The 25,050-nt window shown below is 44.2% G+C and overlaps 3 protein-coding genes across 5 annotated transcripts; 1 reads left to right on the forward strand and 2 right to left on the reverse strand.

The window, feature by feature from the left end:
- Positions 1 to 1,067: 1,067 nt before the first annotated feature.
- On the forward strand, positions 1,068 to 10,190 carry LOC128600999 (myosin light chain kinase, smooth muscle-like). Of its 3 annotated transcripts, XM_053613967.1 has the most exons (14): positions 1,078 to 1,707; positions 3,001 to 3,036; positions 5,027 to 5,154; positions 5,523 to 5,679; positions 5,770 to 6,081; positions 6,204 to 6,300; positions 6,414 to 6,617; positions 6,715 to 6,932; positions 8,403 to 8,526; positions 8,609 to 8,758; positions 8,852 to 8,972; positions 9,171 to 9,261; positions 9,353 to 9,493; positions 9,704 to 10,190. In XM_053613967.1, the coding sequence occupies exons 1-14, from the start codon at positions 1,545 to 1,547 to the stop codon at positions 9,907 to 9,909; spliced, it is 2,148 nt and encodes a 715-aa protein (XP_053469942.1). In that variant the 5' UTR covers positions 1,078 to 1,544; the 3' UTR covers positions 9,910 to 10,190. The 3 variants fall into 3 exon arrangements, with proteins under 3 accessions (XP_053470028.1, XP_053469857.1, XP_053469942.1); XM_053614053.1 differs by having other exon boundaries at positions 1,068 to 1,707; positions 8,609 to 8,972; positions 9,353 to 9,577; positions 9,704 to 9,794; XM_053613882.1 differs by having other exon boundaries at positions 1,076 to 1,707; positions 8,609 to 8,972.
- A 98-nt stretch (positions 10,191 to 10,288) lies between these two features.
- On the reverse strand, positions 10,289 to 16,445 carry coasy (CoA synthase). Its single transcript, XM_053614171.1, has 10 exons — positions 15,963 to 16,445; positions 14,193 to 14,889; positions 13,866 to 14,080; positions 12,844 to 12,975; positions 12,191 to 12,380; positions 12,037 to 12,101; positions 11,817 to 11,901; positions 11,635 to 11,732; positions 11,405 to 11,551; positions 10,289 to 11,296 (listed from the first exon to the last, which is right to left on the reverse strand). The coding sequence occupies exons 2-10, from the start codon at positions 14,854 to 14,856 to the stop codon at positions 11,225 to 11,227; spliced, it is 1,668 nt and encodes a 555-aa protein (XP_053470146.1). The 5' UTR covers positions 14,857 to 14,889; positions 15,963 to 16,445; the 3' UTR covers positions 10,289 to 11,224.
- A 64-nt stretch (positions 16,446 to 16,509) lies between these two features.
- naglu (N-acetylglucosaminidase, alpha) lies at positions 16,510 to 24,541 on the reverse strand. Its single transcript, XM_053613761.1, has 7 exons — positions 23,593 to 24,541; positions 23,021 to 23,168; positions 21,273 to 21,419; positions 21,046 to 21,131; positions 20,606 to 20,862; positions 18,378 to 19,105; positions 16,510 to 18,194 (listed from the first exon to the last, which is right to left on the reverse strand). Exons 1-7 carry the CDS (start codon positions 24,093 to 24,095, stop codon positions 17,703 to 17,705), a joined length of 2,361 nt encoding a protein of 786 aa, XP_053469736.1. The 5' UTR covers positions 24,096 to 24,541; the 3' UTR covers positions 16,510 to 17,702.
- Positions 24,542 to 25,050: the final 509 nt, after the last annotated feature.

Below are 25,050 nucleotides of genomic sequence, written 5' to 3' on the forward strand. Positions count from 1 at the left end.
GATCTCAAAATCTATTAAAGAAAAAAATTTGTTAGTTAGTTAGTTAGCTATGTTTTGTAACGACAGAGTCGATTATCTAAGGAATAAAAGACTTCGAGGTGTGTTAAAGTAATATAAAATAACCAATGATGCAGCGGTGCGATGAACTGAAGTTATTTTATTAAGAAAGAGCAGTACGTTACGAAACGAGTTCATGCACTTTAATCGCTTGCGTTACGGCACCAGTTTCTTCACCAGCCTTTATTGTTTTTCTCGTCAAGTTAATAAGGCAAAAAAACAAACAAACAAAAAAAACACAGGTTGTCACGTTAACGAGAAAGTCCCCCAGCCTGAAGACTCTCCTGTGGTGGAAAACCTCCATGTTTCGCAATCAGCAGTAGGAACTATGGCCAGAGCGGTTGTTACGGAAAATAAATCAACACCCGCTGTAATGTACGTGTAAGCAATAGGGATGCCAGTTGATGAGACTTTTGTTTTTTGGTCGTAGCATGTAGCATGGTTCATACGCTATCGTCCATGCTGATGATTTATGTCCAGTCCTCTTCAGTAAAACAAACAAAACAGGATGCTGGACAATTAGCCCTTTCGAAAATGCCAAGGAGTGATGAGCACATCCTGAGTTCATTTCCCAGGAAATTGTCTGGAATGTGTGTGTGTGTGTGTGTGTGTGTGTGTGTGTGTGTGTGTTTATGCGTTTAAGGGCATACATGCATCCGAGGTATGCATGTGAAATTTCCCCTTCATTAAACCTCATTGCGTCTAGATTTTCGAACATAGGCCTACGGTATGCCTCTAGGATGTGTGTGCAGTTTGGTCCATTAGTGAGTGAGCGTGCGCGTGTGTGTGTGTGTGTGAGGTCATGTGCACACTCAGCTCCACTAATTCACAGGGATTTGAACACACAGCCTTCTAAAGCATAATGTCACCTGATATCATATCCTGCATCTATTTATCTGTAATAAAATGTAACAAAAGCACCACACACACACACATACACAGACAAATACAACAAAAGAGTGTGTGTACGGAGGATGTAGACGTATTGTAGACGATGAAAGGAACGGGAGCACGGTCCGACCAGCTCTTCGACATTCCTGTAAAATAATAAATGAGGTCACATGATCTATGAGTGTATTTCTAATTAATTTCTAATATATATTTATGTATATATATATAAATATGCATACTGTGTATAATGTCTTAATGAATCGAATGAATCTCAACCTGCTTCTGAAACTTGTCCAGCTTGTGCCATACTTTCTCTCGATCTCTCACACACCCATCCAGAGCTGATGACACGCCCAGCCTGCTTGCTCTGATGCATTTTAAAGATGAAAAGGAGGCACGGTCCTATCAGCGAGACCTTCACAACACACACATATACATACACGTACACATAGAGCAAAGGAAAGCCATAGCTACAGATGTCTCCGTGGCGAAAATGTAACAACCCTGAGCAGGAAACATGACAGGAAGAGGGGTGGTGAGTGTGTAAAACTTGCTTTCTAATCTTCCTCTCTAAAACGTTAGTACTGCTGTGAAAGATGGACTGCAACGGAGGTGCTGAGAAGAAGACTTACATGACTGCCGTTACTTTGGAGCTGAAGCCATCAAGAGATTCTCCAACTCCAGGATGTGGGCTGAGGAGCCCGGAGAACGGGACGGCGACGGAAGACAAAGAAAAGACAGACGTGGATGCATCGAAAGGTCAGTTAAAGAGACGGTCGTAGACCACAAACTTTGTTTTGAATGGTAATTCCAGTTGAACCTTCTTGAATGGTCTTGGTAGAACAAAAAAAAAAGTGAGTACAATGAGAAATTATGTCTTCTATGATTTCATTCTGGAAAAAGCAGATTTATTTATAAACTTAATACTATAGGTAAGACCTTAAGTACAAAAAAAAAAAACAACGAGTCTTTGGTAGAAGAAGAGAAAGAGAACAGAGAGGTTGGTGAGAGAAAGACTGCTATAATGTAAGAGATACCAGGATCTTCTCTCGTGGATTTCTTACAACATTAAAAGTAACTATAAATGGATAAATTTTTTAAAAAGTACACGGTATTCTTTAATTAAGAAATCGCTGTCATATAAGAGGAATAAAACTCGTCAGGATGTGTCACTGTTGGAAAAGAATCATCTTCATTTATGTGCTTACAAACATAAACGTGTGAAATATATATATGCATATAATATTAAATAAATAAATAAATAAATAAATAAATAAATATGTACATTTAATCATATAGTGAGTTAGTGGTTAGCATGTCGCTTAGTGGCTTCAACCTCGAGGATTCCAATCCCACCCTCGCCCTGTGTGTGCGGCGTTCGCATGTTCTCCTCGTACTTCAGGGGTTTCCTCCACATGACATCACGTGCTTACGTAAACTTTGCATGCTGACCAGACGACACGAAAGGACAGCGATCAGAATGTACGTCATGATCGCAAACTCTGCTGACCACAGCGTCTATACATCGTACAATATAATGAAGATAACCTTGCGAAACATCGTAAGGTGTTTAAATAGAGCGTGTGCAAGCACGGAGCACTTCAGTTCAGCGAGCACTGAGACACGAGCACAATTCCTTTCCCTTCAAAGTGCAATTCATGGGACCGTACGCTCATTTTGAATGATATTGGCCCGCACGCTCGTGTTGACCATCCCTGTAACATCTTAAACATAAAACTTGCTTTGCTTGCTTGCTAGCTAGCTGTTTACTCACACGTTGCACGGCAGCAGTACAAATAAAATAAAAACAAATATGACTGTATCAATGCCTCCTTAAGCAATACTATATACATAACGACTATGAAGAAGTGTCTCAACATGGCAGTGAAATATGCTGCAAGATAGCTTTTCAATTCAAGTCCTTGGCTATCATTAGGCATTAATTGCCCCTTCCTGGAGGTCACATGACTAATTCAGCCTCTCCCACCTGTCCCATATGTACCTGAATTATCCCTTTTAACCTGTTTGGTTTGTTGTTTGTCCACGTTTTAGCTGTCACACCCAAGAGAAGAGCTGCCAGTGGAACAGGTGAGTGTTTGGTAAATCTCTGCCATGTTTCTTTGTTTGTCATGGATGGTTTTCCTCAATGTTTTCTGACTAGCTAACTTTGTTTTTTAAGTAAATAATAAGTTTGGCTAATACTAATACTGTCTATAATACGGCTGATGTTACGTATTTTAAAGATGACTCTGAAAGCAGCTTTTCATAACAAACTTGGGCATTAGCTAATCAGCTAAAGTGATTAGCCGGACATCTAGTGCATTCTCATTTTAGACCTGACTCCATCCATCTGTTATTCAAACACAAATTAGCAGTTTATTAGCAGCTAGCTAGCTAGCTAGTTAAGAAGAACTACACCCATGTCTAGATGTAGGCCTAGCAAGCTAAATGTGTCAGCGTTTTTGAACAGCATGAGTGTATAGATGTGGTTCTGGGGGTTAAAGCCCGTGGTGTATTTGTGTGTGTGTGTGTGTGTGTGTTTGTGTGAGAGAGAGAGAGAGAGAGAGAGAGAGTTGGCAGCGAAAGTTTCATTTTGACACACATGGCTGTGACGAGCTTGATGGTGTCATCACGTGTGGTTTGGTAACTTCTCAAGCTGCTGTGTATAACAGAGTTGATTGTTCTCAGCCATCACACTTCTTGTCGTTTTGTTTCTGCCTTTAAGCTCAGGGTTGTCCAATCCGTCGACGTGTGTACGCATTTCCGAAAAAAGGCTTTTTAATCACCACCTAGTAAGACCATGACCATGACTCAAGCGCTGCAAGAAATGGTTCTGTACATAGACACCGACATGTTCCCTTTTCGAAGCCTACATTTGTGGCATTTGGTTAGATTTACATCCAACTATTTGCTGTCAAACAATATCACGGTGGCTGCTGACTGTTTTTATACTAACCCCTAAAAAAAAACAACAAAAAAAAAAACACACCCCAAGATTTGCTTGTTCCACCTGCAACCTAGTTCCAAATCTATCCCATGTTGCCTTAAAAACCACTACCCTAGTAACCCTGTTTAAGCCTGTATGTTAGTATCTGGCTCAGAGACACTGCCTGTGGACGTACGAACTGGTTTGAAAGACCTTTTTTTGGTGTTAAGATCCTGGAAATAACAGCCAGGGGCAGTGAGAACCACTTAGATCCCTTCTTGTGCTCGTGCACTTTCAACAAACTCAAAGTGACCATTTATCTTGGTGATTGACATAAGTACTGTTGCCAGACGGTCACGGTTCCCTTTCTTTGTGTACTCCTTGGGTACACAAGTCGGGGTACAGTTGGATCACAAGGTAACCTGTCCTCCAAAGCTGCTGGTGATCTTCTATTATTTCTTATGGTCAGGGAGGTCTTCAAGACTTGTGCAGAGGTTGCGATGAAGCACAATCTCGGTCTGCACCCAGACGTACCACAGCTGGAACTTTTTACGCAATCATAAATTGACTCGCTGTGGAATGTGGTTCCTCCTGTGGATGTACTGTATATCTGTGGTGTTTAGGAACACTGGATAATCCAGCAGTGGCGACCCGGTGGGAATTCGGCCAAGAGGGTTTCAAGGAATGATTTGCCATGACGACATTTGGTATTTATATCGAATGCTAGAAGATATCCAGGTGATTCTTACCACCCCTGCTCCATATGCAAGTAGCATTTTCATTGATGAGCACCTCGAATAGGTTGTTTCTCTTGAAAATCTTGGAGTTAACTATGAAACTAAGGAGCTGCTGAGGTAGGTTTTTTTTGTTTAGTTTTTTTTTTGTGGCCATGCCTTGTCAAAAAAACAAAAATATTACCATGTTGCCTCAATGGCTGTATAGGAAACATCAATGTATCTCTTTTCTATATGTTTATACCAAACGGCAGGTCTTTAGCTGTGAATATATAGTACCATGTGGGTGTTTTTCTAGGAAAGGGAAGTCTTGAACAGTTTCCTAATGTCCCAGTGTAGTGGATTCAGGACGTGGTCAAGATCTGACATGAAACGTTTTCCGTCCAACCCCTCATTTCTGTCTGGTTCTCTCTCTCAGGCCCTGCGGTTGAGTTTGTGGACCCTGTGGACAAGGTGCAGGTGCGGGTTGGGGAGACCGCACGACTTTCTTGCTCCTTCAGCTTCTCGGGGCCGACGGCGTCCTGCTGGATCCACAACAGGAAAAAGGTCTCGAGCTTTTGTTGTTCTTTTCTAAAACTTAGGAAAGTCTTGAATCGTTCGTTCACAGTCAGAGCTGTTGGGATTTGGCGTGTATCGCTGATATGGTGAAGTAAAGAGATGTTCGCTTAACATTTATGGAAGTCCAGTGTCTGCGTAAGTGGACAGCCTTCAGGATTTTGCACTTTGCAGTTTCTTGGTAAGAAGGGGGGGGGGTAAGTGGTATCCGGAACTAACTTGTCATGCATGAGGTTCCACAACGTTAAATGTAACTATAAATGGATAAAAGTATCGTGTGTGATTTCTTCTATATTTTCTTTGTAACTTTAGAAGCAGGACCTCTTTGTGAAAACCTTTCGGTCTTTATTTCCTTATAGGTTGTGGTGGACGGAGATCGAACTCGCATCGAGCGCAGCACTAGTGGCAGTGTCTTGACCATCTCTGAAGTTCTTCCTGTGGACGTAGGAAGCTACACGATCTTTGTTCAAACTCGACAAGGCATCGCTGAACATACGATTCTTCTCTGCATTAACAGTGCGAGAACTAATCCTGTTTGTACTTTCGCGACAGTCGAGCTGTCGATTCTTCTCACATTCTCAAGTTTGTTTTCCATCCTTTCCTCAGATCGACCGGAACGCCCCGCGTCGTGTCCGTTCGTGTCCCAGCTGACTCCCAGTTCTTTAGTTCTGTCCTGGAGTGGACCGAGTTACGATGGTGGTTCACCAATCGCAGATTACGTGGTAGAGATGCAAAGTTTCGGGCCAGCTGAATCCGGGGACTGGACCGTGCTCACTTCCGAGTGTAAGGACACGACGTACCGGGTCCGCTCGGGCCTTGACGCACAGGGCGAGTACCGCTTCCGTGTACGAGCCTGCAACGCTGTGGGGGTCAGCGATCCCAGTGAAGAGTCCGACTGCATCAAGATGGCTACAGCAGGTACACACCGGCTATGGCTTTACTGTCGGAATGTGACGGACGGACGTTTGTGTTCTGTGAAATACTTTACGCTTCACGTTTTTAGACAAACAGAAATATAACCAGAAACGCTTATTTCTCAGGGGAGCCACAGGAGGAGACTCCTACAGAAGTCGAGATTGTTGTTGACACCACGCACAAGGTCAAAGATTGCTACAACATCCATGAAAAATTAGGAGTGTGAGTACGTTCTTATGCCTCGACGCAGTAACTTGTGCTATAAAGACGCATTTCAGCCTATAATGTAATGACTTCACAGTGTGAATCCTGTAGTCTGTATATTCTTTGCACAGAGGGAAGTTCGGCCAGGTGTTCCGACTGACCCATAAGGAGACGGGTCGCGTGTGTGCCGGAAAGTTCTACCGTGCGATCGGGTCCAAGGACAAAGAAGCGGCTCGAGAGGAGATCAAGATGATGAAGGAGCTGCGCCATCCGAAGCTGGTGCAGTGTCTGGGAGCGTTCGACACCCGCTCAGAGATCACCTTGATCATGGAGTAGTGAGTGTTGTGATGCAGCGGCGCTTTAGTCTCTCTCACAATTGTTCCTTTTATATAATCGTTACAGAAACGTGAACGCGGTTCGCTTGTGTTCCAGCATTGCTGGCGGTGAGCTCTTCGAACGCATCGTGGACGAGAATTTCGAGCACACGGAGCCCAACAGCATGCAGTATATGCGGCAGATCCTGGAGGGCATCCTGTATCTTCACCGCAAAAACATCGTCCACCTCGACCTGAAACCTGAGAACATAGTGTGCCTCAACACCACCGGGACGCTCATAAAGATCATCGACTTTGGCCTGGCCAGAAAAATCGGTGAGTGGTCTGTGTGTGGTGTCATGGAAAAACTCATTATTATTATTATTATTATTATTATTATTATTATTTTACTTCAATGTTCTGAGTCTGTTACTATAGTAACAATAATTAGAACAAACCCATTTAATATAAACCTGTGAAAACCTGTCAATCACTAACAACTGACCAATCAAAAACGTTTAACGCTGTTTATTCCACAGCATACTCGAATTCTCGAATCTGATTGGTCAAAAGGTGTGCGTATTTATGTTAGTATAACAGCACAGGAGTTCTGGCTGTAACATGAGCAACAGGTTGATATTACTACGCTCATTTCTAATATTTCTGTAGAAACAACTCGTACACTCCAACCATGACGTGGTGAAGGTTTTTGGTTAGGAGATATGTGGTATGCGCTTTGCAACAGTCGCTGTCCCAGCACAGGAAAGTCTCCAGGGAAGGGTTGTTTATGCTTTCCTGTTTGTAAAATGATGGACTGCATTTTTGGAGGGAGGGAGGGTGGGAGGGCGGGCGCATGAGGTCGAGAGGGGAATGACCGTTTATCCAGGTTATAGCATCAGAACAGAAACTAGCTTGTCTCTCAGAAGTTCTACAATGTTAAATCTAACTATACGCTGTTAAAATGCATGACGTGTCGATCGTTTGATAAAACAAACTGTGTACTCCATTGGCAAATCGCTGTGGTATATGCGGAATAATGCACTCCAGACTGTGTGGTTAAATAAAATTAAAAAGAACTTTAACCGTTTAACATTTTTGATTAAGGTTCTTGTTGTTTAACGCTATTTGATTGCTGTTTGATGTTCTTTAATATTTACAGATGTCTGTAGGCTTAAATTAGGAGTTAAAATGAACAGATCAAGATCGTCTATATTTTTAGTCATACATTTTAGTCCAATTTTAAACGTACACTCTTTATTTTAGCTCGTGTGAAGTTTCACGTTAATTGTACTTGGCTTAAAGATTGTGCTTAAACACTTTAAATTTTTTAATCAATATCTAAATTTTGAATTTGAAATGTATTAAAAATTCACTATTTCACTAGTTCTGGTTTTAAATTGTAGTCAATTATTTGGGCAGCATAACCTGTGAATAAATACAAATTAATACTAAATAATTAGTATTACTATTATTGTTGTCATTGATGTTGTTTAGAATAATATTTAGTTTAATATTTCTTTTTTTTTTTAATTATGTAAGAGAACTGTTTGCTGAATTTTTATATATATATATATATATATATATATAGAGAGAGAGAGAGAGAGAGAGAGAGAGAGAGAGAGAGAGAGAGAGATGGAGATGGGGGGAGAGAGAGAGAGAGAGAGAGAGAGAGAGAGAGAATTTTTAATCACCTAATTTTTTTTCCATAGGTCTTTGCTTAATAATTAATCTGAATAAAATCTCTACGTGTCTACATGAAATATTTTCATTCTTATGAATACACCTGAACGCTTTTGGATCCCACAGAACCTGGAAAGCTTCTTAAGGTGATGCACGGCACGCCCGAGTTCGTGGCTCCGGAGGTCGTCAACTTCGAGCCTGTGGATCTGGCGACCGACATGTGGAGCATCGGGGTGATCTGCTACATCCTGTACGTACTGTAGCGGGGGCGTTGGTTTGTGTTTAACGCGTGTAGGGGTTTGTGTTTAATCTCTCTTGTGTCTCGCGGTCAGGCTGAGCGGAGAGTCGCCGTTTCAGGGGAGTTCAGACGTCGAGACTCTCGCGCTGGTCACCGCTGGAACCTGGGAGTTTGACCTAGAGTTTGATGACATCACAGACGAGGCCAAGGACTTTATCTGCAAACTGCTGAAGAAGGAGTTAGGGTTCGTGCACTTATTTTATTTTTTTCCTTCTCTATTGTATGGATGTACACATGTTGATAACGGTCTTTCTTTATCCCTCTGTCTCACGCACAGGAAGCGGATGTCCTGTGAACAGGCTTTGGCTCATCCGTGGATGGCGTCGTCCTCTGGACGAGTCACAAAAACCCTGAACAAAGACAAGATGCGGCGTTTCCTGGCCAGGCGACGATGGCAGGTGTGTGTGTTTGGGAATGAGTCAGCTTATGGACCATGTGACCTTTTTTTTATTCTTCTTTTCGAGTTCTTTCGAGGCTCGTTGTTTTTGTCTGGCAGAACTGGTCCAGAATTTTGCACTCAATAGTTCAAGACTCTGTGAATGCTGACGTTTTCTAATATGATGGAACTTGACGAACGTTCGGTGTGATTGTTGCAGAAAACCGGTAAGGCCGTGCTGGCGCTGAAGAGGATGACGCACCTCTCCAACAGATCGGACGGCTCGGATTCTCCTCCCAGCCAAGTGAATGGTAACGCCCTCGATGGGAACTCTACCTGTTTTTGTAATAAACCCTGACGCCACACCGGTACCTCTAGGCTGTTTGTTTTTTTCGTTTACAGACACGGCTCTGGGGAAGGAGGCGAAAGAGGCTGTTCTGGCTCTGGAGCAGCAGCTGAGGAGCGAGCCAAATTTCCCACAAGCCCTTCACAACCTTACGGAGCCCTGCGGCGCTACTGTACGCATGGCCTGCATCGTCCAAGGTAACGAGACAAGGATTCACAACCTGAAAGAGTTACAGTCCTAGAGTGGTCTAAGTTGCAGTTAAAGAATACAAAAAGCAATCTGTGAGTCAAAGAACACTTTGCTGTTAAACTTTTTATTTTATTATGATTGGACAGAACGTCCCTGCGGACAATCTTTAGTGTGGCTAAGGTTCCTCCGTTCATCAGCTTTTCTTTTTTTTTCTGCAGGTTATCCCGACCCGGAAGTGGTGTGGCTGCTTGAGGACGAGCCTCTGGAGGAGACGGAGCGCGTGCAGATGGAGTACAAAGAGGACGGGCTATGTACGCTCACCCTCACCCGGGTGCAACCGAGGGATTCTGGGCTGTACAAGATCCGAGCCACTAACCACCTGGGTCGGGCGCTGTGTTCGGCGAGGCTCACCGTGGCAAACTAGAGGCGTGGGGGGGATCTAGAGAGGAAGGTGCGGTTGTGTAGAGCTGCAATTGTTCAAGAACAAGGGTCCAGCGCAGCCGAAAAAGAACGCTTGACAAGGATTAAGGTCTCCGGGTCCCGATTATCACAAAGGCACTTTGATGCACGATTCACATGATACTAGAGAGAGACCATTCTATCAATTTTATTTAATTTTTTTCTTCCACCACTATTGTCACTTAAGGACACGTCTGCATTATTATCTATAGAGTTAAATGTTCGCAATGTACACCGACCACTTTATTATTCACCTCTACACCTGCTTAGGTTCCTGATTGTAGCACGTCCATCTAAAAGTTTGACATGTATTTCTGCTCACCATGTTTGCAAAGAGTGATATCTTTCTTTCTTTTTTTTTTTTTTTAAATATTTTTCTTGGGTTACCGTAGCCGTCCTGTCATCTCGCACTAGCACGGCCGTTCTCTTCTGACCTCTGAGAACTGTTTGTTTTTTGGTTTTCGCTCCATCCTGCTTGGGAAATACTTTTAATCCAGCCCCCTTCTGGCACCAACAACCACGCTGACTGTAGCTCTTGATGTTTTAAACAGTGGGCTCTGCTGCAATGTGATTGGCTGATTGGAGAGTTCCACAAATGAGAAGGCGTAGAGGTATTCCTGATAAAGTGGTCGGTGAAAGGTGTGTGCATACATGAAGCTCATTTTTTTAAAACGTTTTTTTAAAAAATATATATAAAACTTTTTGACTCGTAAGCAATTTGTAAGATTTTTAATTTAATAAAGAATTTGATTAAATTAATGCATTTTCTCCCTCACCCTGTGAACAGACCAGTTTCCAATCCAGTGTACGTTCCTGCCTTGCACCCAGTAAATTTTTCATTGAGCGTCGCGGTTCGACTTTGGGCTCGTCCTCGGATGTGAAACGTCTTCGGGACGAGGAACGAGTTTTGTTTCTTGCGCCAGTAGGGCCTTTTTCCGAAAAGGCTCAGCTCCTCGCTACCCCACGATTCGAAGGACATGATTGAGACAATAATACTGATTTTACAACTCGCTTTATGAAACGGTTCATGTTTTGGACAACGCTAAACTAGAAAGTTAGGTTTCCGAAAGTCTTCGTTTACCGACCTTGTCGTAGAAAATCCAGTCAAAATACAAAGCTAAAGCGGCGATCGTTGGAAATCAAAACATGACTCAGCAGCTCGGTCAGGGGTTAAAGACCGTTTGCTTTCGTTCCTGTTTTACATGCTGAAACCTGATTCAGTGTGATGTTTGGGTGAAAAAATAAAACCTCAAACTACTAAGTGCGAAAACACGGTCGTCTCAGGGCTGAAATCCAGCGTCCTCTTTTCTCTGCTGTATCCGAACTTGAAGTAAAGTCCAGGCTTTCATGACCTGTAGATTGATACACACACACACACACACACACACACACACGATTATACACAGCAACATCTATAATTATATAATTAAGAACGGTGTCAGTTTTGATATAGTGTGTACCTGTCTCTGAGTGACGTCCGGTTCCCACAGTGTACACAGAACCACGTTGGCCCGCTCCACCAGCTGCACGTTAGATGACTGGCTCTGTAATCTCCTCAGCGCGTCCTCCTGACTCACCCCATCCCGCTGCACTATACGCCGCACGGCCTGATGGGGGGAGAGAGAGATGGATTTTAGTGCGTTTTAATTGGAACAGTGAGACTAAAAGGTGTTACTAAAGATGACCTCACCTCTTCCTCCGGTATAATGGCCACCCAGACCTCGTGAACAATGTCTGTCCATCCTGCCTGCAACAGCACCGCAGCATCCAGCACACACACACGCTTCCCTGTGGAGGTAGAGAGAGTCCCGGGACTCAATAATCATCAAAAAAAAAAAAGCATTGAAGGAGAGGAAAGAAGGAAAAGCTTACCGTCTTCTTTAGCTTGCTGTACTCTTTCTTTCACAAGAAGTGCAATCTCAGGCCATACTATACTGGTTAGGGCTTTTAATCGTTCCTATACACATACACACACACATGTTTATAATGTATATCCACTGAATTGTTTATTACTGTAGCAAAAATCCGTGACCATTAATGTGTCAGAACTATTTTTTTTTTTTTTCTCCATGCACATATCTTCTCGCTTCACCTTGTTTCCGAACACCTTCATGCCCAGTGCTCGTCTGTCAATGGTCTTATCCTCGTTCACGATATCTGGCACGGAGGACACAAAAATAAATGAGTACAAAGAAAGTGGGTGAAACGTGCTCGGGACGGATACGTGAAAACCGGCAGGCCCTCACCTGTACCAAACTCCTGCACGATCCGATGATAGGCAGCCGTGCTGGGTCGGTACGTTTCATGGCCGAGCTGGTCTGCATCGATCCTCGCGGCTCCGAGCGCTTCCAGTCTCCGAGCGATGGAGCTCTTCCCGCTCCCGCTGCCTCCAGTCAGGCCGATCACGTACGGGAGCCGAGCGAGGGCGGGGCGAGGCTGATGCGGGCGAGACAGCGGGTCGTATCGTTAGTTCCAGATCAACACTCATAGGGTTACATAGTTACATTCAAAATGATTCGACCCCCATTGCAAATCAGGTTTACTGTCAAAATGTACAGACTTTCAGCTGTTTGTGATGAACAAATCAAACAAAAGCACTTGGAATAGTTCGACACAGTTCAGCAGAAATGTTCAATAAAAATGAAACTGTAAAGAAATAGTTCGACACGACGAAAGCTTCGAGTGGTTTCGCCAAATTCAACTGAAAATGGCTTCTCCAGTCTTCTGGCCGCGTTCCTGAGGAGTCTAACCCGTTCCTCATGAGCGACGGGCTCCGGTTCTGTAATATTCTTGGGTTTTGCATGCTGCAAACTGCCGCCTTCAAATCCTGCCAGAGATTGGTGGGATATAAACACTTTGTTCACGAAACAATGGTTTTAGGCATGTGATAAAAGGTTACCGTAGGAGGGGCGAGGAGCGTGCCCAGCAGGCGTGTGCGCAGGCTCGACGAGCTGATCTTCTCCTCCTCGGTGTCCGCGTGATGTGCATCTTTAATCAGAGGAATTTCGTACAGCACCAGCTCCGGGAGCCCCTGCACAATAAAATGACAACAGCTAGAACAATTCCTAAGGAAAGCCATATAAACATCGTTAACTGTGCTACACTGCGGTGTTCTTCGCCTCGTCCTCGTCCGTCAGTATTCCCGAATCGGGAATCGGAGCTGTTCGTGAGCTCTCGCTCATAAAATGTCGGTTTTTCAGTGGCAGGTTAAAGCGTTAACGTTTAACGCTTGTACCAAAACCGTCGCATTGCATCACTAACCAAACCTGAACGCACGGCCTGATTACTGATTATCTTCATCACCTTCAGTCCAAAGTCCCACACTGCTAGCACTGCTATCACATTTCATTTGATCTGGCACAGAGCATTGCTAGCCTACTTAAGATTTTTAAAAATGGGTGTTGTCCAAATTCAGTGTCTTACTCTTGAAGTGTCTTGCTCCTGCCCTATATGGAGAAATCTATATCGTAAATGTTGATTCCAATGCCAGAAAGGTACTAAAGATGGGTGGACAGTTCCTGTCATTTGTCTTCTTTTGTTTTGGGGTTTTTTTTTTTGCTGTAAATTGAAGACGTTTGGGTTTAAGATCGAAAGATGAATATGAGAAGAGAGTTTCAGCTTTTATTTCCTGGTGTTTATATGGAAAGGTTAAAGTGTGGAGAAAGAAAGGACCCGCTCATGATCCAAAAACATACAAGCATGATACAAAAGGTTCCATGTTTTATGTCGATTGTAAAAACCAGGAAATCGTATGTAGAAATCCTACACTCTCATCTCGTATCCATCTTCTGATCTCAAACCCAGACGTCTTTGGTGTGCGGCACAAACTAATGAACCGGCCTCGCCGTTCCGACAGTTTCGGACGGGACTGTATGTGTGTGAAGTGACGCTACGATCTGGCCCGGCCATTCAGACACTTACGTTTTCTGCTCGCTTCCTGTTGACGGCCTCGCCACCACGCCTCGTCTCCTCGCTGACCACGATGCACTGCAGCTCGGCGTCGCTGACGGACGGTCCGAAGGGGTCGGACAGGGGGACGATGTCGTACTGCAGGGACGGTTTGACGTCGTTCAGGAACTCGCGGAGCTTCTGCACACGTCTGCTGTACGGTTCGATCAGCTCCTTCAACACCTTATCTGGACAAAGAGAACGACTTGTGTTCATGTGGTAACAGCGGCTCCGCTACATCGCGGCGCTCGCGTTGTTGGCGGCTTTCCTGTAAGAGCACGACACTGAGGATTTACTTACTTTTAAGCAGTTCCTGGTCGCACACTCCAATCAGAAAGCGCCGATTCGCCATCAAGCAGCAAATATTCAAGAGGGTCCGGTGAGCACCGTGCAGACGATCGAAGGTTCCGCCCACCACCACGTCTCCATACATGTCTAAGGGCCTTGAATCATTTTCCTTCACGTTTTCCTGCTGCTCTTCCATCGCTTCCTTTAACTGTGGCCACAAGACAACGGAGGAAATACTGGGCGCGCACACGTAGCAGCTTCCGGCGTAAACCTGAAGGCAGCGAGCCACTAGAGACGTCTGGCCCGAGTCCTTTATGGGGAAATCTGTCATGACAACCTGTGGGGATTGAGAAAGTGTCTGAGGAGAGGGGAAAGGGTCGAGGGTCACGTCCTGCTGGGCATGGATGTTGGCGAGGAGCAGCCGGACGTCCAGGTGAGAGCAGACGTCCGCTGCATTGCTGTACAGGCGCGATATGAGGCCCGGGAGATCCACGGACGGAGGGATGAAGACCGGCCGAGGTGGGCAGCCTGTTCCCAGGTTGAGGCCGGGGTGGAGATGAACGTAGAGGGTGTGCTCCACCAGCTTCGCGGCGGATTTAAGGACAGGAGCGAGGCGGAGGGGGAGGGTGTGGAGAGGGGAGGTGAGGACCAGCACGCCGGTGCTGACCATTGACATTATGGACAGGTGTCCACTCCCACTCCAGGCACGCTACAATAAACGACACCATTGGTTAGAGAGACAGACAATTGGTTATATGGACAGTGAGACACACAGACAGACAGTTGGAGAGACTGGCAGACGGCTGGTGAGATGGACAGACAGGCAGACAGTTAGACAGAAGGCAAGTTAGATGGACAGAGAGACAGACAGGCAGGCAGTTAGACAGACGGCTGGTTAGGTGGACAGAGAGAGACAGGCAGGCAGTTAGACAGATGGCTGGTTAGGTGGACAGAGACAGACAGGCAGGCAGTTAGACAGACGGCTGGTTAGGTGGACAGAGAGAGACAGGCAGGCAGTTAGACAGACGGCTGGTTAGGTGGACAGAGACAGACAGGCAGGCAGTTAGACAGACGGCTGGTTAGGTGGACAGAGACAGACAGGCAGGCAGTTAGACAGACGGCTGGTTAGGTGGACAGAGACAGACAGGCAGGCAGTTAGACAGACGGCTGGTTAGGTGGACAGAGAGAGACAGGCAGGCAGTTAGACAGACGGCTGGTTAGGTGGACAGAGACAGACAGGCAGGCAGTTAGACAGACGGCTGGTTAGATGGACAGATGGACAGAGAGACAGACAGACAGGCAGTTAGACAGACGGCTGGTTAGATGGACAGACACACACGGGTTAAAACACTGCAAGTTTAGTTGTAAAGTAAACTCGATCTTTCAGTATGGAGAAGGTTTAATCTCTGCAGTGTTCATTTGAAAAATGTCACCAAAATCAGAGCTTAAATCACAAATGTACGGAAGCCCTACGCGGCCACGCATTATTAATGTTTTCTTTCTTGTTTTCTCGTGATCTCGACTTTAATTCTTCTGTGAAAACAAGAAAGAAAACATGAACAACGCATGGCCGCTTAGGGCTTCCGTACTTCCGTAAAAATTGGCTCCTTCCTAGATGTATAGTGCACTACACACGGTTGCAGATTTTATACACCCTACTTAGTGAACTCGTCTAACGTGTAGGCGCCATTTGGGATTCAGCCCAAAACCTGTGACGCTACTATAACGCTACAGTGCTAACAGGCTAATCTGCTGCCACTACAACAACAAAAAACTACTTACCAAAAAACTGCTCTGTCTTCCGTTTTACACACTCGCCTCACTCTGACCAGCTTCTCAAAATATCATTTTTATATAAATATTTAACAACGCGCTACATCATTACTACACTCCCAATCCTCAGCACTCTTCCTCGGATGCACTCTCGTACCCATTTGACCTGCCAGTCTGCAAATCACGTGACTCCCTTTTGCAGACTGCTGATTGGCTGTTCATCAGAGCACTACAACCAATGAATATGTAGTTTCAAGGGTGGGGTTTTTTTTTTTTCCTCTCCTTTAGCAACATTAGCTTCTTTTCTCTCCTGCTCGACATCTGAGGTGAAAATGGACCTCGAAGTTTAACCCAAACACCACTTCTGACTAAAAACAAAATATATACATTATTCTAAATAGTCAACTTTTTGAGACCAAACGAAACGAACACATTAATTAATTTTCCTTTGGTTTAGTTTCCTCTAGTCATAACATACACAGTGACTCCACATAAATGTAATATAAATGTAATTACAGTTGTGAGCTGAGGAGACACAGTAAAGGCAGACGTTTTCAATAAGAAAAGATTGGATTTTATTAATCGTGGTGCAAAAATAGTTTTTCATCGCTAGCCTCTTTATATAAAATTTCAGACAAACACCAAGCTCCCATAATTACAGTTTAATGTTTCAGTTAAGCAGTACATCGGTTAATTGAGTAAGGTACTGCAAAAGGTAACAATACTGAAATAAATCAGCTTTCTAACCGGTCACTAAATGTGGTATTGTAAACATCTTTACCAAATTATAGTCTCATTCTCAGAAGCTCTGGCCATGAGATGCAGTGTCTGTTCTCTTTTGTACACTTTCCTGTCCACAAGCTTCAGGATCTTGCAGGCTGCAGTCTGATTAGAGCTCATGCCCCTCTCGCCAAGACTCCATCTGGTATCGTTTCTGAAATTTACTCAGGGTTAACAGGGTCAAGAGGACTTAACAATCCTAGCATCCTCAGCAGGAGCTGGTACCCCACCTAACAACCCACCCAAATCTGATTGGGAAACATAATGATTTCTGCCATACGTTTGGATGAGAAGGTGGCTAGCATTCTAAATAAATCTAGCTCCATGCCAATGAATTGTGTGCTCTGCTTTGGTATTAGGGAGCAGTTCCAAGTTCACCGTATGGCTGAGTGCATAGATTAGTCAACTAATGCATTTAGTAGTTGTCGTTGATGGACTTTGACTAGTTGATTGGTGGAAAGCAGACTAAATATACCTTGTACTAAATCCTTTCACTGTGGCATAGCTCCAGTTCCTGAATCCCAGCTGAGTGGCCAAGTTGTGCAACCACTAAACTAAACACTTTAAAGTGTGTGAGGAGGTGGGTCCCAGGAGCCAATCGGCCAAATAAGGCGGTATCCTTATGCCTGTTGGCCATCACAGTGAGAACATCCATAATGATAGAGACAGTTATGTGTGCATTCTTCTTTTGTACTGTCCTTGAATGTACAATTGCATCACATATTAGGACTTATTCATTACTGTACATGAGCACTATCATAACAGAATAGCAACAGCAAAATATTTAACACGTCTAAAATTTGACCTGAAACTGAAGAAATTAAACACTGGCTTGGAAAAACACACACACGTTGTGGAGAATTACCTACTGTGACAAGACAGGAAATAGCAGACAAAGTATCTGTGTAATATTACATTAAAACAATACTGCATATATTGTCCATCCTATTGCACAATTTTACTGCACATTTAACGTGTTTTACGTTTTAACCGCTTCAGAACATGTGGGTAGTATCTGAGAAATATCCTCCAAGCAATGTTGTACGTATCCCCACTCGGTTTGGAGGGGTACCTCTTCCGGTTGAAGACGAAGCCTTTCTCGATTTGGAACACAGCCTTGTTGAAAACAGCCTGATTGAAAGGTTGGCCACGGTTCAAACAGTCCATGAGAGTGCTGATGAAGAACGTCCAGCGCTGCGTGTAGTAATCCTCCATTAACCCCGCCCACTCTTTGCTAGCATAGTCGAGGATGTTGCCGTCGGGTCCCCACAGTGTGATCTGGTTCCGGGCGTTCAGCTCGTACAGCTCCGCCTCCTGCTCATCCATTCCCAGTGAACGTGCTTGCTCAAGCCATGTCCCCAACAGGAAGTGTGTGTCACTGGAAAGAAGGTGGTCCAGGTCAGGTAAGAGACCGTAAACTAACACACCTCCAGCAGTCAGGAGTTCTGGAAGCTTCTGGGCCTAATTTTAGGGGGTTAAATTAGTTGGTTAAAATTGTTTGGTAAAACATGAAAATAATTACCATCGATTTTTCCTCATTACCATATAGCTTGTCAATTTATTTCCATCACTAAAGTAGTTACCAAACATCGATTCCAACCAAGTCATACATTAAAGCACCAGTAAACTGAATTTCTGTCTTACCAGGAATGCATCTCGTATTTCCTCGTATAACTGCGTTGTCAGGAGCTGAACAGCCTGACGCGTCACGTCCACCAGATCATAACGGAACGTATCGACAGAAATCAGCGAAGGTGCCGCTCCCAACAGCAGCTTCCAGGCCTCGTAGACGTCTCCCGGACTGTACCAAATGTCAGTCTGCATCTTCAGAGATGGTCGGTGAACCAGAGGACTCCGGTTGTGGTTCTTGTACCCAGGAATGGTACAATTGTACACACTCCCAAACAGCAGGCGCCAGGCAAGTGCCAGGCTCTCGTTAGTGGTGCCATAGCGGCGCCAGGCGTACAGCGTTGCCCACTTGGTCAAATTGACTGCTTCTTCGCGCCATGCCAGCTCAGCCATCAGCTCGTAGATGGCTGGGTTTTGCTCGATGCCCTCGGGCACAATGCCCAAGCCCACAAGAGTGGAACCAGGGAACTTCTGAGCTTCGAAAGGACCAGAGTTAACGCGCTCCACCGCACCAAACAGGCCACTGTTGCCGCCGAAGTTGTGAAGCATGCACCAGATAAAGGGCTGGCCATAGAAGGACTGGGTGAAGTTAAAAGCAGGCATGGACTCGGCAAAGAGGTCTAGGACGATCATACGTCCCCGTGGTACGCCGTAGAGGAGTGCCTGGATCTGTGGAGGTTTCCAGAACTCGGGGCTGCTGATGAATAACCAGCCCTGCATCAGCCAAATGGCCTGTGGGTCCACTGTGAGAAAGCAAGACAATATTGGAGTGGACTACCAATTTCAAAATAATTTAATTCCAACATTTATCAAAAATCTGTATTTATTTCACCATTTCAGTTAAGCAGTCTTGACCAGGGGTCATTGAATGCAGGACTACAGTCCAAATGCAGACCCAGAGAAGTATTACGGTAGACCAAAACAGTATGTTTAAATGCAGAACAACATTTTGTAACACGGGTTTTGCTGCACCTTGTCCATGTCCACCACAATGATTAATCTCAGGGCTACGAATGCTGTCACTACACATTGACAGAATTCAAGGCTGCTTCTCAAACAGCATTATGTGCGCTACATAGTATGCCTAAATATACTAGTAGGCCTGACAAACTGTTTAGTAGAGTAGTACATGTTCGGGACATGACATGAGTTTAGAATTCACACCTCGGAATATAATTTTTCGCTCCCGTTTCATCAAAAGCATTATGGGAAAATCCGCTCTTGCGCAACATCTGTGTGACTCGGTCATGTCTAGTCACAGCCAATGTGTGTGTTATTACTTCATCTGTGTTCTCTCTTTTTTAAGTTCAGCCTGTCAGAAATGTCAGGATAAAACTGACACAGGTAAGTGAAAAATATACACACAGATGGCGAATAGACGCCCGAATTAGTCATGTATGAGTGTTTCCTTAACCGAGTTTGAGGTTAAAAAATCCAGAGAAATACATCAACACCTCCTGTTAGTGGCTAAAATTTTTTAAATTAATTTATTAAAAATTATGTAATAATTATTTAATAATTAAATTATTTAATTTTAAAAAATAATAATTACAACTGGGTAAAGATATAAATTCAGGACAAAGATACAGTACACTGAGGACAAACTGTTTGATTGCCAAATTAGAGAACAAATAAATATATAAAAGTCTTACCTGTTCATTAAAAAATGCTAAAACGCTATCGAACCTGAACCCAATTTGCATTTATTACAGAATCACAGTATAGTGAACTCTTTAAATATGCTGAATGAACTGTTTTTCTCTCTGACTTTCTCTTTCTCTTTTCTTATTGGCTCCTGGCTCCAGTCTGTCACAGAGTAGTCAGACTTCTTTCTTGCCTGAAGTTGAAGTATCTGAGCTGGCGTATGATGTAAGCATGCAAATTTCATTCAAATTCCAACCTGACACAGCGCTGACTGTCTATTATCTGCAGTAATTCGTTATTACCGGATACTGAAAATACCACGCACTACAGCTTTAAGTTAAGGATAAATACTGGTTCGGAGAGTTTTGGGACATGCATTAATAACGTTATGGTCTTTCTAACAAAACTTGAACTTCATTTTAGGGAGCTAAAGCATTTAATGCAGAACTTGTGGATGCTAGCACGGAGGCCGAGCAACACGAATCACTTTTTCAACTTGTCGATCATCCTGGCTGCAAATAAACGCTTCCTTAATTTGCAAGTCATGAAACTGGATAAAAGAAAACGCGAATTAAAAATTTTTGGAGGCTTGAGGATACCTGTGATCATCGTGGTGAACACTGCGCTACTAATCGAGGTCAGATAGGCTGGGTCAGAGGAGGCAGGTGTCATTTCGTTAAAGGTGTCTGTGTTGTAGATGTGGTCCGTCCCGAACTCTTTAAGCACCTGCGACAGGAACAGAGAGCCGACACGCAGGAACAGTGGGTCACGTGGGTCCAGCACGTACGCACAGGAATATGTGCAGTTAAAATGGCTCCACGGCACCAGCTTGGTCACATTGGCTTTGGGAAACAAGCTAAGGAAGAAACGGGACTCGGAAAATCAGTGCAAAAGTTTGCATCCCCTCTGTTTGTTTTAATGGGAAATAGAACTTTTGTAATGTCAATTGTTTTCAATTTCTATACTAATAAAAAAGCTTTAAGAATTCATCAAAGATACTTTTTTGCAATCTTGTGCAGATGAATCGGCGATGTATTACCGCATGATTCCACGAGGCACGATCCCTGAGAAAGCGGGCAGAACAGGAATCATTCCCAATGATCTCATCTGCTCCAAGATTTTAACCTGCAGGGAAGAAAGTCATCCAAGTTCACAATTTGAGTGACTCTCCAGCTTGATTTTTCTCTTCACTTAATTTTTTTACTGTAACAGATTGTAAATGGACTAAGTTAAAAAACACACACACACACACACACACACACACACCTGCAGAGAGAGCTGTTTGGTGTGCCAGGACTGAGGCAGCGGGCCTCCCCACCCAAAAAGATTCCCCATCCGATTCCACGCAAGGAATGCTGGACCCGTAAAGAAGTCATCGATCTCCGTCTGATTTAGACCCAGAGACTTGTAAACCTACATCCGAGAGAGGGAATGAGGGAACGAGAGTGAGACAGAAAAACAGACATGTAGACTGTGAAAGACTGTGACCAATAATTGTATCACTAACCAGAATTTGATCATTCTGTAATTCTGTACTTAAAATGACTGGAGTACTGTTTCTTGGTGTGCAGGTGTAAACACAATTCAGACAAAAGTACTGAAATATTAAATAGAAAAATATAAACATACAAATGATCATCAAGTATGTAGAAATATTAGTGTTTGCTATTGCTGTCTTTATTGCTGTTGCCTTAGTTGTTGTCATTAGAGATGTCATTATTATTGCCAGTCGCCATTGGAGTCATTACTGTTGACATTATTATTGTTGTGACTAGGCATTATTGTTGTCACCACTGAGGGTGTCATTTTTGTTGTCACCAATGTGGGTGGGTGTCATTGTTGTTGTCACCACTGTGGGTGGGTGGGTGTCATTATTGTTGTCACCAATGTGGGTGGGTGTCATTGTTGTTGTCACCACTGTGGGTGGGTGGGTGTCATTATTGTTGTCACCAATGTGGGTGGGTGGGTGTCATTGTTGTCACCACTGTGGGTGGGTGGGTGTCATTATTGTTGTCACCACTGTGGGTGGGTGGGTGGGTGTCATTATTGTTGTCACCAGGGTGGGTGGGTGTCATTATTGTTGTCACCAGGGTGGGTGGGTGTCATTATTGTTGTCACCTGGGTGGGTGGGTGGGTGGGTGTCATTATTGTTGTCACCTGGGTGGGTGGGTGTCATTATTGTTGTCACCAGGGTGGATGGGTGGGTGGGTGAGTGTCATTATTGTTGTCACCAATGTGGGTGGGTGGGTGTCATTATTGTTGTCACCAGGATGGGTGTCATTATTGTTGTCACCAGGGTGGGTGTCATTATTGTTGTCACCAGGGTGGGTGTCATTATTGTTGTCACCAGGGTGGGTGTCATTATTGTTGTCACCAGGGTGGGTGTCATTATTGTTGTCACCAGGGTGGATGGGTGGGTGTCATTATTGTTGTCACCAGGGTGGGTGGGTGGGTGTCATTATTGTTGTCACCAGGGTGGGTGGGTGGGTGTCATTATTGTTGTCACCACTGTGGGTGGGTGGGTGTCATTATTGTTATCATTTTTTTTATTGCTGTTGTTTTATTATGTTGTGGTTGTTAGTGTCACCATCATGATTGTTATTACTGTTATTGTTATCGTCCTTGTTACTGGCATGTTTATTGTTGTCATTGTCGTTATTTTTGTGGTTGTTACTGTTGTCGTTATTCCTGCCACCTTTAAGGCTGTTGTTATAATAGGTGCTGTTCTCACTACTGTCGTCACTGCTGTTATTTTATCTCGTTATTGCCGTCATCATTATTGTTCTCATTACTGCTGTGGTCATTACACTCGTCACACCTTTACACACCTGGCATGAGTGCTAAACATACCGTGCATATCCGTCGGATTCGGACCATGACCTTCAGTCAGCAATAATACACCTACAATGTCAATGTGACCTGTATGCTAGCTGTATATATTAACCTATAATAACAGATTAATGTATGATGTGTTTTCAGCTAAACAACAGCGGTAGTTGTAATCATTAGATTACCTCCTGCCACAGCGCCTCCTGCCCGGTGAATGCCAGGGGCAGATTGATGCCATTCAGTGCCATCCAGTCGATCTCTCGCTGCCATCGTGGCCAGTCCCACCACACGGTCGAGTAGCTCTGAGTGCACACATTCTGGTAGTACCTGAATCTGGATAGGCAGGAATGTAGGGAAAAAGAGATTAGGCATCAAAAAGACAGGGTCTGCGACTAGACGTCAAGTTTCATTTAACTTCAGCCATGTCACTACTGTTGTTAACTGAACAGGTTTATACAGTAACATGTCATTCATGGTCATACTTGGCAAAACACCAGACTGACAAGATAAAAAGCCAGGGCTCCTCAAAGGGTAGGAGAGGGATCAAATCAGCCCAACAACATCTGGGCATAATCTACTCCTTCTGCATCCAGAGTGCATTCCAGCCTCACACCCAGGATCCACCACTGACCCTGAGCCACTCTTACTTAAGATGGATGGATGGATGGATGGATGGATGAATGAATGTAGTGTACGGTGTGATTTCACTTGATACTGATGGATGGACGGATGACACCATGATGACCTCACTGCTCACCTGTGCTGCGTGCTGATTCGCAGAACGCCCGTGATGTGGGGTAAAGGTCGGGGCACGCGCAACTGATCACCAGACCAGGACACATGGCAGTTGCAGTAGTACTTCAGGTAGTTATAAACGCCGGCGGCTGCTGCCACGCCGCTACTTCCCACCGCCACAACCTTGCCGTTTCTCCCTGAACGGAGCTCGCACACGTCCAGACCACGAGTGGACAGCGAACTGTTCACGGACACGACGAAATCTCGCGAGGTTTCCCCTAACAGTCTCCCCAGTAGCTCGCGCACGGCTCTGCTTTGCGTTTCGTCGCTGGCTTTCGCCCGTAAATGATCCAAAGTCCGGAAGTGGCGAATTCCCGAAACAAACCCGAGGAGGAGGAGAGTTTGAAATAAACCGCGCAGTATTCGTGTCATTTTGTTTTTTATCCAGGAAACAACGATAACAACACCTAATCCATCGAAACGCCAAAGTTTTTTATTTTCTCCCGAGAGGAACAGGAAGCGCATACGCCATTCACGTGGTGTCCAATCAAATGCCTCCCAAGGGGGCGCGCGAGCGAATATTTAACCAATAGGAAAACTCTAAAACACGGCGGCGGCGCTTTGGTTTAGTCATATGATTCAGAAACGCTCGAGAACTTGTGTTCAGAGATTTTTTTTTTTTTTTTTTTAACAGTAAATAGCGTTTGATGTAGGCGCCTTAAAGGTGCGGTAGTCGAAGAGTTTTATTCTTTACTTGTACAAATAACCCGGAAGATTTATAGAACATGCTAAAAACAATATTTTTTAAACCGTGGCCTTAGCAAAAGTGTATTTAATTTGCTGAGAAAACCCGCCTGGAAAACGGACTTCCGGCCCGTGTTTGTGTTTTGGATAGGCCTCTTGTCAGTCATTTTATAGATCCTCCAGTCCAGTGGTTTTCAAAGTGGGGGCCGCCAGGGGGCGCCCGGGGGCTTCAACAATTTGGTGAAAAATAAATAAAATACATGATTCTCACTCTCAGACAAACACAGACACACACACACACACACACACACAAAATCAATTCCGAATGTAATGTAAAGACGTAAGGCGTAATTATTAATAAAAAAGCAGGATATATTCCCCTGTATTCCCCTGTATTTTTAATGTGTTTTAAAGACCTCTTGCAAAAGGGGGGCCTCAGTCAAATGTTAATGCCATTTGGGGGGCCTTGCCATGGAAAAGTTTATGAACCCCTGCTCTAGTCTAAGGGCCACCATAGATTCTGCTCGAGGAGTTTCCTGAACAAAAAATGCACTTTAAAATAAAAATATCAAAAGTATTCATACATTTAAAAAAAAATAATAAAAAAATCAAACTTAACCACCATCACTGGTGTTAAAGGAGCAGTTTGTAATATTTAAAAAGTGTTTCTAGACCTATATGTATGCCTGTTTTGCCCTATATGACATCCATGAACAAAATCATATTAACTGTAAAG

The sequence above is a fragment of the Ictalurus furcatus genome, chromosome 1, assembly GCF_023375685.1.
Source record: "Ictalurus furcatus strain D&B chromosome 1, Billie_1.0, whole genome shotgun sequence".
Classification (NCBI taxonomy): Eukaryota; Metazoa; Chordata; class Actinopteri; order Siluriformes; family Ictaluridae; genus Ictalurus; species Ictalurus furcatus.

Bases quoted from the DNA above. Each gene is read 5' to 3' on its own strand.
- LOC128600999 (XM_053613882.1), top strand. From the start codon at position 1,545: ATGGACTGCAACGGAGGTGCTGAGAAGAAGACTTACATGACTGCCGTT. The intron at 8,527-8,608 runs GTACGTACTGTA...TCTCGCGGTCAG, and splicing joins GGGGTGATCTGCTACATCCT to GCTGAGCGGAGAGTCGCCGT. The intron at 9,494-9,703 runs GTAACGAGACAA...TTTTTTCTGCAG, and splicing joins CATGGCCTGCATCGTCCAAG to GTTATCCCGACCCGGAAGTG.
- coasy (XM_053614171.1), bottom strand. From the start codon at position 14,856: ATGTCAATGGTCAGCACCGGCGTGCTGGTCCTCACCTCCCCTCTCCAC. The intron at 12,976-13,865 runs GTAAGTGTCTGA...TTTATTGTGCAG, and splicing joins ACAGGAAGCGAGCAGAAAAC to GGGCTCCCGGAGCTGGTGCT. The intron at 12,102-12,190 runs GTGAGGGCCTGC...CCTCCGTGCCAG, and splicing joins CGTGCAGGAGTTTGGTACAG to ATATCGTGAACGAGGATAAG.
- naglu (XM_053613761.1), bottom strand. From the start codon at position 24,095: ATGCGCTTCCTGTTCCTCTCGGGAGAAAATAAAAAACTTTGGCGTTTC. The intron at 21,420-23,020 runs GTAATCTAATGA...TCTCGGATGTAG, and splicing joins AGGAGGCGCTGTGGCAGGAG to GTTTACAAGTCTCTGGGTCT. The intron at 19,106-20,605 runs GTATCCTCAAGC...GCTTTCTCACAG, and splicing joins GTTCACCACGATGATCACAG to TGGACCCACAGGCCATTTGG.